This window comes from Juglans regia, chromosome 11 (assembly GCF_001411555.2).
Source record: "Juglans regia cultivar Chandler chromosome 11, Walnut 2.0, whole genome shotgun sequence".
Lineage (NCBI taxonomy): Eukaryota > Viridiplantae > Streptophyta > Magnoliopsida > Fagales > Juglandaceae > Juglans > Juglans regia.
This window is the reverse complement of record NC_049911.1, coordinates 12152258-12164074: the sequence shown is the minus strand read 5'-3', so window position 1 is coordinate 12164074 and position 11817 is coordinate 12152258. Positions and strand designations below refer to the sequence as shown.

The window sequence follows — 11817 nt, the reverse complement described above, 5'->3', positions numbered from 1 at the left end:
GCTACATTAAAAGAAATGTCGAAAGAATGCCGAATGGGCCATACGTTGTTTGCACTATGCATTCCGTCGACCACGAAAAATAACGTACAAGGTGAATTTTCTGAAATCAAGCATCAAGATTTGCAACGGGTTTTACAGGAATATAAGGACGTGTTCCAAGACCCTCGTGTGTACCACCTATGCGAGAAGTAGATCATTGCATTACACTCAAAGAGGGCACCGAACCAATTAACGTGCGCCCCTACAGATATGCCCATTTTCAGAAGGAAGAAATCGAAAGGCAGGTCCAAGAAATGCTGGATTCCGGGCATATTCGTGCTAGCACCAGTCCATTTTCTTCGCCGGTACTACTCGTAAAGAAAAAGGATGGAAGTTGGCGATTTTGCACAGATTACCGTGCACTCAATAAAGTCACTATCAAGGATCGATTTCCCATTCCAACAGTGGAAGACATGCTGGATGAATTATATGGCGCATCATATTTTACAAAGTTGGATCTACGAGTTGGCTATCACCAAGTAAGAGTAAATCCTCCTGATATTGATAAGACTGCTTTTCGTACTCATAATGGCCATTACGAATATCTCGTAATGCCTTTTGATTTTTGTAATGCACCCTCAACATTTCAGGCCATTATGAATTCTATATTTCGACCTCACCTTCGAAAGTTCATTTTGGTTTTCTTTGACGATATTCTCATCTATAGCTCGACGTGGGATAAGCATGTGGTGCATGTGGCACAAGCTTTGGAGATTTTGCGACAGCATAAATTTTTTGCAAAAATAAGTAAGTGTGCCTTTGGACAGCAAGAATTGGAGTACCTGGGGCATATCATTACGCCTCAAGGAGTGAAGGTGGATGACAAAAAAATTGCAGCCATGCTTGCATGGCCACGACCTACTAATATTTCTGAATTGCGTGGTTTTTTAGGCTTGACAGGATATTACAGAAAGTTCGTTCAAAATTATGGCATTATCGCTCGACCCCTCACCAATCTACTCAAAAAAGGGAAGTTTGGATGGCATGAAGAAGCTGAAACAGCTTTCTCGACTCTTAAGCAAGCAATGACCACTACCCCAACTTTGGCTATGCCTAATTTCAATGAATTTTTTACCATTGAAACCGACGCATCAGGCGAAGGAATTGGCGCAATCTTAACTCAACTAGGCAAGCCCATTGCCTTTATGAGCCGAGCACTAGGAGTCACAAAAAAATCATGGTCAACCTACGCCAAAGAAATGCTTGCCATCATAGAAGCCATTCACCTATGGCGACCTTATTTACTGGGAAAGAAATTTTTTATCCAAACTGACCAACGCAGCTTGAAATATTTCCTGGATCAGCGTGTAGCAACTCCGGAGCAGTAAAAATGGGTAGCCAAATTAATGGGCTACGACTATGAAATTATTTACCATCTGGGACGTGAGAATTCAGCTGCAGATGCTCTGTCACGCAAGCCAAACAGCCCAGTAATTAATCATCTACACGTAGCAACGGTAACTTTATGGGATGAGATTAAAGAGGCTTACGAAGGTGATCGCTATATTCAATCTATTACTCAGACGACCAAGACTCAAACTGAAGGACCCTATACACAACGTCACGGACTTTTGTTCTTTAAAGGAAGGGTCGTCATTCCATCGTGCGAGTTGTTACGCACTAAGCTGTTGCATGAGGCACACGATACCAGGATTGGAGGGCACTCAGGCGTCTTACGGACATACAAACGGCTATCCCAACAATTTTATTGGCCGAAAATGCATCAGTCCGTCCAAGAGTATGTCAAACACTGTGAGGTATGCCAGAAAATGAAATCAGAAACACTTTCACCTGCTGGGCTCTTGCAGCCCTTGCCCGTTCCATGTCAAGTCTGGGATGATATTTCCCTTGACTTCATTGAAGGTTTACCAACCTCCCACGGCAAGGATACCATCTTAGTCATAGTTGACAGGTTAAGTAAATCTGCGCATTTCTTAACTCTCGCTCATCCATTTACTGCTAAGAACGTGGCTGAAAAAATTGTGGAAGGAATTATTAAATTGCATGGTCTCCCTAAATCAATTATTAGCGATCGAGATCCCATCTTTATTAGTCGATTTTGGCAAGAATTTTTTCATCCGTCGGGTACTCAATTAAAACTCAGCTCCGCCTATCATTCGCAAACCGACGGCCAGACGGAAGTGGTGAACAGATGTGTCAAACAATATTTGCGCTGCTTCGTTCATCAATGGCCACGCAAGTGGACCACCTACATTCCGTGGGCTGAACTATGGTATAATACAACATATCATGCGTCTACTGGAATGACTCCGTTCCAAGCTTTATATGGTCGATTGCCTCCTCTGTTTCCCAATTACCATAGTGGAGACTCTTCGGTCCATGAGGTAGATCAGAATCTCGTGTCCAGAAATGAGTTTCTATGTCAACTAAAAGCAAATTTGGACACTTCCATTAATCGCATGAAACAATCAGCAGATCAAAAAAGAAGAGAAGTAAGTTTCGAAATTGGGGATATGGTGTTTCTCAAGTTGCATCCCTACCGCCAGCAATCAATCTTCAAACGTGCTCATCAGAAACTTGCTAGTCGCTTTTATGGACCATACCCAGTCGTGCAAAAAATAGGAGCAGTTGCTTACAAGCTTCAGCTGCCAGAAGGAGCAAGAGTTCACCCAGTCTTCCACGTTTCACTGCTAAAAAAATTTGTGGGTGATTGGGTGGTACCATCTACGGAAATGCCGCCAATCACCGACGAGGGCCTTATTATTCTTAAACCAAAACAAATATTGGACACTCGCTGGATCAAACGAGGAAACAAATTTGAAGAAGAAAGCCAGGTCCAGTGGACACGTTTACCCAAAGAAGAAGCCACGTGGGAGACAAAGCAATCGTTGCTAGAGCAATTTCTGAATATGGACCTTGAGGACAAGGATCCAATTGAGGAGGGGAGTATTGATAGGCCACGACGTTCGGGGAGGGGCCTAAAACCAAATCCCAAGTATATGGGAGGAGGTTAAACGTGCAAAGACATGGACAAAGTGCATGGAAACACATGAACGTAGTGCATGGACCGAGTCATAACTGTTGAAGTCACATGCGTGCATGGACTGAGTCGTAGCTTGAAGTCAGTTCTATTTTTCTGCTGCATTTATCTTTCTGTTGTTGCATTTTATCTTTTTGTTGTTGCATGTTTATTTCCGTTAGAACGTGGAGGTGTAGGCGTCAGTCACTAGTAGTGGCTCTAGGTGTTTCCTCTGTTTTTGGCAATTCTGTTTTCACTTTCAGTTTTGTGGACTGCTATTTAAGCAGTCGTGGATCATCAATTAAAGGCAGAAAAATTATTCCAGCAAATCATTGTGGTACATCCTCACCCGAAGAGGACACTTACTCGAGTTTATCATTTAAGGGACCTATCAAATTCCTTCAAAACATTCGAAACCTAAGGTTTTAGAATCCAACAAAACCAAAGGGTCACAAATTTAGGTAATAAAATAAGTAACCACCAAGTTGGTAGCTCAGTTGGTACGAATTGGTATTTTATGGCTTTGAGGTTAGGAGTTCGAGTCAGGACATAAGTTTATAAGTTTAAACCACTTGTGGTAGTAAAGCATGACTGTTGGTCCATGCGATGGGTTTTGGACGAGCTGGATATTTTGGAGGTGTTGTGGTGATGGGCTCGCCCTTGAGGCAGTAACTTTTGCTCAAACCGAACATTCCGTAGTGGGGAGGGACTCCTATGGTCATCCCCAAGAAGGGTTGCTACTCTGGTCACCCCTGCCTTGCCTTTTACTTGAGAAAAAAAAAGGTAATAAAGTAAGGGAAGTACAAAGACACAAACTAGGCAAGTAGGCAATTACATTTTTTCTAGATGAGCTGATCTTAGCCTTGATGTTTGGAATTCTTAAAACTTGTCTCTCTCACAATATCATTGGTCCTTGGGATTAATTTGAGTCTTGATTATGGCTACTTATCAATATTCCATACATTAACTAGTATTCCAAATGGAAAACTTGTGTTTGAAACCCTCCACTCCCTTGTATAAAAAAAACAAAACACAGATTTGTTTTTGAAAAATAACACTCAAAGGAAGAGAGAGAAGATAAGGACAAAAACAATTTGGAATAAAAGTTAAGGGTTGTGGGAAAACATGATCAATTAAAACAATTGAGAGTCACAAAGTTTCACTGGAATAACAGAGTACCACAAACAACAACACCAATATATAGGATAATCGAAACTAGGGTAATGACAACAAAAACTAGCGAGGATATTGCTCAATAATTGAAGCATCATTTACCGAGGCTTAGACATTGTTATTACGAGACAACATGTCTGGTCCAGTGCTACTCGTGTACAAAAGAAATGTAGGTCTCTTGGGTACTGCTAGAGTAATGGATTCACTACCAAGCATGAGAACGACCGAAGCAGTTGTCGGTCTATCATTTACATTTTCTTGAACACATAATAATCCAATGTGGATGCATCTCAGTATTTGAATTGTTGAATATACCATCAATGTTGGATCTACAAGATTTAAAGGTGTTCCCTGCCTCCAGTTTTCCCAAGCCTACAAAATTAAGATAATATCGAAGAGTATATTCATTTATTTTGTCAATATCGAAACATATATCCATTTTATATATATATATATGCGCATGGATAATTATACTGACATAGCTTACAAGGCCTTCAGGAAAAGAACTATTTTTATGCCCACTCACTATCTCCAAAATTAGCACGCCAAAACTAAAGACATCGGACTTTGTTGAAAAGGTTCCACATTGAGCATACTCTGGAGGCATATATCCACTGCAAGTCATGGACATGATCAATATATAGTATTAGTTTCATTTGAAAAGTAACAGTTCAGCTCATATTTTTATAGTAGATTTCATATACTTACTAAGTCCCAATAATTCTCATTGTATTGCCTTCAGTTCGATCTAACAACCTTGCAGTGCCAAAATCTGAAATTTTAGGATTCATATATGCATCTAACAAGATGTTGCTAGCTTTGAGATCGCGATGAATAATACGGTGTCGAGAATCTTCATGAAGATAAAGAAGCCCTCGAGCAATACCCTCTATAATTTTGTGTCGTTTTTCCCAGTTCAGTTGGACTTGTTTGATTGGGTCTTCATGTTCATGCAACCATTAAATAGGGGCTTAATTCATTTGAAATCAAATTATGAATAGAATAATCTAAAATTTAAGCAAAAGTAGTGTAACCATACCGAATAAGAAGTGATCGAGGCTTGCATTAGGCATAAACTCATAGATAAGAAGCCTTTCATTTACTTCCAAACTAAATCCCATGATGCTCAACAGATTTCGATGTTGAAGCCTTGCTAGCAATAGAACCTCATTCTCGAACTCTATATTTCCTTGACTAGAACCCATAGATAGCCTTTTCACAACTATTTCTAGTCCATTTTGAAGCTTACCCTGATATGGAAATAAGTCAAATATAACATCATGATGAAATATTACAAAATCCTCAAGTATTATTCATAACCTACTTTGGAATCTTGGATTTAAACTTTAATGACAAACATGATATGCTTTTCAACAAATTGATCATGATATCACTCACCTTGTAAATAGCACTGAATCCACCTTCTCTAGGCTTATTTACCTCGAAAAAGTTCTCTGTAGCAACTCTGATTGTGCCAAAGTCATATCTAATAAATGATTCAACACTACTAATTTCATGCTTGGGTTCACCTAGTAATTAGCGACACGTCAGTAAGTACTTCCAAATCTTATTTATGTTCAATGCCCAAAACAGGCTAGCTAGTGCAATTGTTATTATATATCATGTGTATATTGACGTATGAGAGACTGATCTACATAACTACAACGTACTACTAGATCATAAATTTGTGAACAAATCTTGCAAAAGACTCGTATGTTAATTATTCAAAACTTACTCTTCACTTTCTCTCTTGACTTCCATACACCCATAAATAGAAAACGAAGATGGAAACGATTAGCAAAGCAAAACCAATAGTCAATACAACTATGACTATTGTAGTTGGACATGGTTTAGTTTCCTTTCCTGCAAACACCAAAACATTGTTTTAACTAAAAAATATGAGTTGGATATTGAAATCTATTAAGAAAATCCAAAATCAAAAGAGAATTTTACATCGTCCAACCACAATCTGCTGATACATCAACTTTTCATTGTAATTAAAATACACTCATTTACACACAATCAAAACTTATAAAAGTTTATAAAAAAATATCTTGATGATGCATGGTTGCAAGTCACCGAACTCTGGCGACTGGTGGCCATATTCCAATTAACCACCTCGTTGTGGTTTAATTTACACCACATCTTGATCAAAGATGCACCCATTTATAATTTTAACAATGATAAATTATAATATTGAGAAGAAGTTGTCATAAGGAGAACTTTTGGAATCTTACGTTTGTGCACATAAAATAGAAGCAAAAAAAAAAAAAAGGATTATATGTCATAGTGGCCACTTGAGGATCCCAAGATTCTGCTTAAGATGGATGAGTTGCTTAACCTCATCGAGGATGAGTTCACCCTTCAGGCCTGGTTCAATTTCGTTATTTCTAGTTTAAAGGTTACCTCACGCTTCCTTAGGGAGATTTAGGATATCTTAAATAAGGATTATATGCCACAATGGCCACTTGAGCTTGAGGGAGCTCTAATGCTAGAAAACCGGATGAGCTACATGACCAACTATATAATACAGGCATGGGAGTTTATGGTTGAAGCCCAAAGAGGCCACTCAAAGTCCGAAGATACAACAATTAGGACCTATGCCCCGCTGGGAAATGGCTTATTTTGATGTTTGTAGCCTGGGATTCTTGTGAACTTGGTACTTCAAGGGTTATGGTTTAAACCCCTCTTTTGCATTGGGAGTCCTTGAATAAGTGCTTTTGGGATTTCTTAGTTATATTACATTGGTACCATGTATAAATTGCTCTAATCTTTACTTAGAATCAAAATCTTTATGCTGCGATTATTGCATACTGCTAGAAACATGTTAGGTGTATTGCATATTATTTGTCATGAACAGGGGTGTAACACTCGGACCCAGAAGTTGTATGGTTGGACTATTGGATTTTTTTTTTTTTTTTTTTTTGAGCTTGATATTTTAGGTTATTTTTTTATTTTTGGTTTTTATGTTATGGATCGAGTAGTGATTGTTTTTTATTTGGAGATCTTGGCCGTTTGTTTAAATCTTGGAAAAACTATCAGTTTATGAGCAGTTTCCCACCCACACGTCTCTTTTCCATCCGCATGCACGTTACTCTCTCATCTCTAGGGTTTTCTTTTGGTCATCCATCCATCTATTTATTTACACGTTCTTCATCCTCAACAAAATCCTAGTATTGCCGTTCTTCTTTTTTCCCCCTCCCCTCTTGGTTTCCCACTACCGAAACACAGTCGTTGCCCTCTTCAGCCTTCTCCCCATCGCTGCCCCCCAACAGCCACTCCACATGCAGCAACTCCTCTTTGCAAACAGCCCAGCCCAGTCCTCACCCACTCAGAAAACACCACGCCAACCTAACAGGAAGTCTCTACCTTCCTACTTCGTGTAACGTGCACCGCATTGCATGCCGCGTGAAGCCATTGCAGCCGCCTTCCCGACGAACCTGGTCTACACCTCCATAAGCCATCGTGACCCACTCAACCATCAGCAGTTTAAACCTCCGCCCTTCACCTTCGTGCCCAGCCCATGCGAGATCGGCAGCCAATTGCATTGAGAACCGAAGACCTTTGTTTTTGCTCATCAAAATAGAACACTTCTTTTCTCCTAGCTCTTTGCACAACACCTTCCCGCACGTTCGATGCTGTCGGGACAACCACCTTCATCTCCACACCATACGCAACTCCTCCATTCACGGTGAGTTTCTGTTCTCTCTTTCTCCGTCTCTCCCTCACCATGTTGCGCTCTCTCTCTCAGTGCTCTGCCGAGATCACCACCGTCTGCCTAAACCCTCGCTACGTCGCACGCTGTCGCGTGTTTTCTCCTTGAGTAAGCCTTGCCATGCACGTTATTTGTTTTACGCAGGTTTTGTTGGTTTTCGAAGAATTAAATGAAATTACATTAGTACCCTTTACTACATGTTATATTAATGTGCTTTTAAACTTTTACTATGTATTAGTACACTCTTATTGTAACGCCCGTCCATGTGATGGGGCTTTTTACAAAATATTTTTGTAAAGGGCGACAAGAATTACCGTCCGATTTAAAACTTTTTACTTGCATACTCAGGATGCGAGACTCCATGTTTATAAATTAAAATGTGCTTTGGGATAAAAGAGATTTACAGCGGAAAACATAAATCCTGAAATAAAAAGGCCTCTCGTACATTTAAAACTCGTGCCTAGACTTCCGTACTCTTCCCCATGGGTCGTGTCCGTCTTGATCATGTAGTTCCTGTGGGGTGAGGGGCATTCCACATGTACTCCCTTCATACACACTACGCCACAAAGAGCACACTCAGTGTGTACTCGTCTCATTCCACATATACCACGCCACCATTACAACACAGTCCACAACACTACACAGCGCACTTTCCAATTACACCCAACACTTCACAGCACACTACACGGCACAATACATCTCCATCCAACACATATATGCCTAACACCTAACATACGCATCATATCACTTCACATCACCACCCTACATAGATATGCCCAACACTTCATCACACAGCACCACATCACAATACCACAATTCCACAATTACCAATAGCACAGTCCACAACCTAGTCAACTAATCAGTATCTAACATAATTAACGAGGGATAGAGGGTTATACCATCGACGGGATAACCCGTGCGTTGCTCGTTGATCGTCAAAGTCGATGATGTTGGAAGAGTCGTACGTGGCGGCTAACCCACGTACGTTAACTGTTTAGGCATTTGGATAGCTATGTGTGGTCTTGGAAGGGCTCGTGGTGGCCTTGTGATGATGGCAAGGAGTGTAACACGGCGGATCTAGCCGTGTACAATGGCGGTCAGCCACGCGCAATGGCTGTCCATCATGTGTAGTGACTACCCACAACTCAAAGTGGTGGTTTGGACCTAGGGTTGGGCTGAGGGGTTGCTGGTGGAGCTCCTAGTGGCAATGGGGTGGTGCCACGGTGGTTCACGGCGGCGGATCTGGCCACACAGTGGAGGAGAAGCCGTGGGAGAGTGAGAGAGAGTGTGCGTGCATGGGTGGTAGACCGGGGCCATGGGTGGTTAGGATAGCTCAGTGGTGGCCTCAGGAGGCTGGAGGTGGTGGTCATCTGCCGTGGGCGGCGATGCACGACGGTGAGAGCTGTGCAACCCGTGCGTGGAGAAGGGGAAGCCCGTGTGTTGAGGAGGGGCTTCTGGCCATGGGTCACGTGGAGAAGGAAGGGGGAGGAAATGGGAGATCCATGGCAGTGCTTGGCAGCCTTGGGTACTACGTACGGCGGTGCTAGAGGCAGTGCACAGTGAAGCCGTGCGTGGGTCTCTTGTGCGTGCGACAGGGAAGGTGATTGCATGGGAGGGCCTGAGCTCACTGGAGGGTGATGGCTGGTGGAAGAGGAAGCTGCCGTGGAGGTGGTGGCGCCGGAGGACGGCGCACGGCGGTGCAGTATGCACTAAGCCCGTTCGGGCTGTGCATGGCCAGCCGAGAGAGAGACGGAGCATGGGAGAGAGAGGCTGGCATGGGAGGACTCACCGGCATGAGGTGGAGCTGGTGGTGCTGGCGGTGCTGGCGGTGTGGTCTGGCAACGCACGGCGGAGCCGGGCTGAGCTACGGAAGAATCGGGCGTGGGGGTGGACCGCGTACGACGTATGCTGGGGAGGGGGAGGAGAGAGAGAGTGCTAAGAGAAATGAGGGAGAAAGAGAGGGGGTCTGGGTATTTAACCCAATCCCTTCGTCTGGGGATCCACGTAACAATCTAACGATGGATCTCAAAGACTGATTTGAAAACGCATAAAACATTAAGTTAATTAAAAGTGCTTAGAGGAATTAAGGTAGAATATTATTTTAAACTAACTTTAGTTTATAAAATAATATTCTTCATCATTAATAAAATGATGAAGTCTTATTTAACATATTTAAAAGGGTTAAACCATTTAATTAATAAAAGTTTTCAACATAATTTAAATCTCATAATATCTAAGATAGTTGAAATCATTTTAATATCATTATTAAAATGATTTTTGACAATTATAATATTTTCAGAGCTCTTCAAGAATATTATGATTGTCGTATTTAAGATCAATTTTAATTCAATAACACTGAAAATACTCCTTATAAATATTTCCAGCATATTTAAAACACTAGCGTGCCCTAGAAGTCACATGATATCTTTCGAAACACGCCATCATGGTATGACACACATGATGAGTCTCGCAGTCACTAGATAGAAGGGGTAGACAATCACAAAATCTCTGCCATCGGGATTTGCTTACGTCATAAAGACGAAACATACGTCAGAAAGAAGAAGCGTACGTAAGAAGGAATGAGCAGGTTATCACACTTATATAACTATGATTACAGAAAATCACTTAATTATTTTAACATGTTATTAAGTAAAGATTTATTTTAAGAGTAAACAATATTTGTGTAATGTTATTTTTACACTTTAGATATGATTTAGTCTATCAAAAAAAAGTTATGGTTTATTTTAAAATATTTTGGGATAATTATATTATCCAATATTAAACTTTATAGTTTGTTTTGAATAATAAATAAGTCAGACTTTTAAATGTTTTAGTCAAAGTTATTAAATCAACATTGATGATTTTAGAAAGCGATGATTTATAATTTGAGGTTATGAGATTTTAGGTTTCGAGGAATTAAATAGGTTATCTTATAAGCTTAGGATTAAATATCGAAATATGTGATTAATTGGAAATTTACGTGATTATTTTAAAGGTGACGATTAGTTATTGTTCGACACTTTTTAGAAAAATTCCGAAAAAGCTAAGAAGTCCAGGTAAGTGGGGTTCCTATGCTAGACTTTGCATAAAAATAAAAATTAACTGAGGTTGATTTATGAAAATGTACATTATATGTTTTGAAAAGAAATGTGAAAATAGCCTCAGTTATTTGTTTGTTGTTACTCATTGAATGCTGATGAAAAAAAAAGTATTTTTTGTCATAACTGGTGTAGACATGAGCTTATTTTTGACATTCTATTTCTGAACTTTGAAAAAGAGATCGAATATGAAATTTTGTGCATAAATTATGTTTTGGTGATATAATTTTGTTCTATTCTGAAGAGTTTTTGTACTCTGATTTGATCTGATGTGTTTTCTGAAAACCTCTAGCATAACATTTTGTTTATGTTTTTGTTCGTTCTGACCTTACCACGGGTGTAAAATTGTGGCCTCTGTTCGGGTTGGTACTAACTTTTATTTAAGCATAGTGGATTACTCAAAGAAGATTTTTAAGAATTGGCGGATTTAAATAAGAGATTTTGTAGTATTCCGATGACTTTATATTTTGGAGTCCGTAAATATATTGATGAATTGTGAGTTTTAAGTTATAGGGAGTAACTCTTCGATCCCTTCCAGAACGGGGCGTTACACGGGGGGTATGTAGCCTTAAGGTACATATCTCAACGCTTCAATCTCTGTCCAATCCCAAACTGGGTTTGGGAGCGTCACACTCTCCCAATTGCATATATAAGTTTATGTATTATATTATATATAATATATATTATTATATATACACTAAATTTCTAATTAATATAATATGAAACTTTAAACTTATTATTCATGCCTATTAATTGTAAAACATGAAATTAATATAACATGAGATTTTAATTTTAAACATGAACATTAATAT

The 11817-nt window shown here is 40.0% G+C and overlaps 1 protein-coding gene across 1 annotated transcript; it reads right to left on the bottom strand.

Moving 5' to 3' along the window:
* Nucleotides 1-4300: 4300 nt before the first annotated feature.
* LOC108995801 (cysteine-rich receptor-like protein kinase 10) lies at nt 4301-7924 on the bottom strand. Its single transcript, XM_018971430.2, has 6 exons — nt 7701-7924; nt 5591-5657; nt 5232-5442; nt 4901-5132; nt 4671-4806; nt 4301-4564 (listed from the first exon to the last, which is right to left on the bottom strand). The coding sequence occupies exons 1-6, from the start codon at nt 7922-7924 to the stop codon at nt 4301-4303; spliced, it is 1134 nt and encodes a 377-aa protein (XP_018826975.2).
* Between the last annotated feature and the right edge of the window lie 3893 nt (nt 7925-11817).

Coding starts and splice junctions, on each gene's coding strand:
- LOC108995801 (XM_018971430.2), bottom strand. CDS start 7,924: ATGGTGAGGGAGAGACGGAGAAAGAGAGAACAGAAACTCACCGTGAAT. Junction 5,133..5,231: donor CCTCGATCACTTCTTATTCG/GTATGGTTACAC, acceptor ATGAACATGAAG/ACCCAATCAAACAAGTCCAA. Junction 4,807..4,900: donor ATGAGAATTATTGGGACTTA/GTAAGTATATGA, acceptor CATGACTTGCAG/TGGATATATGCCTCCAGAGT.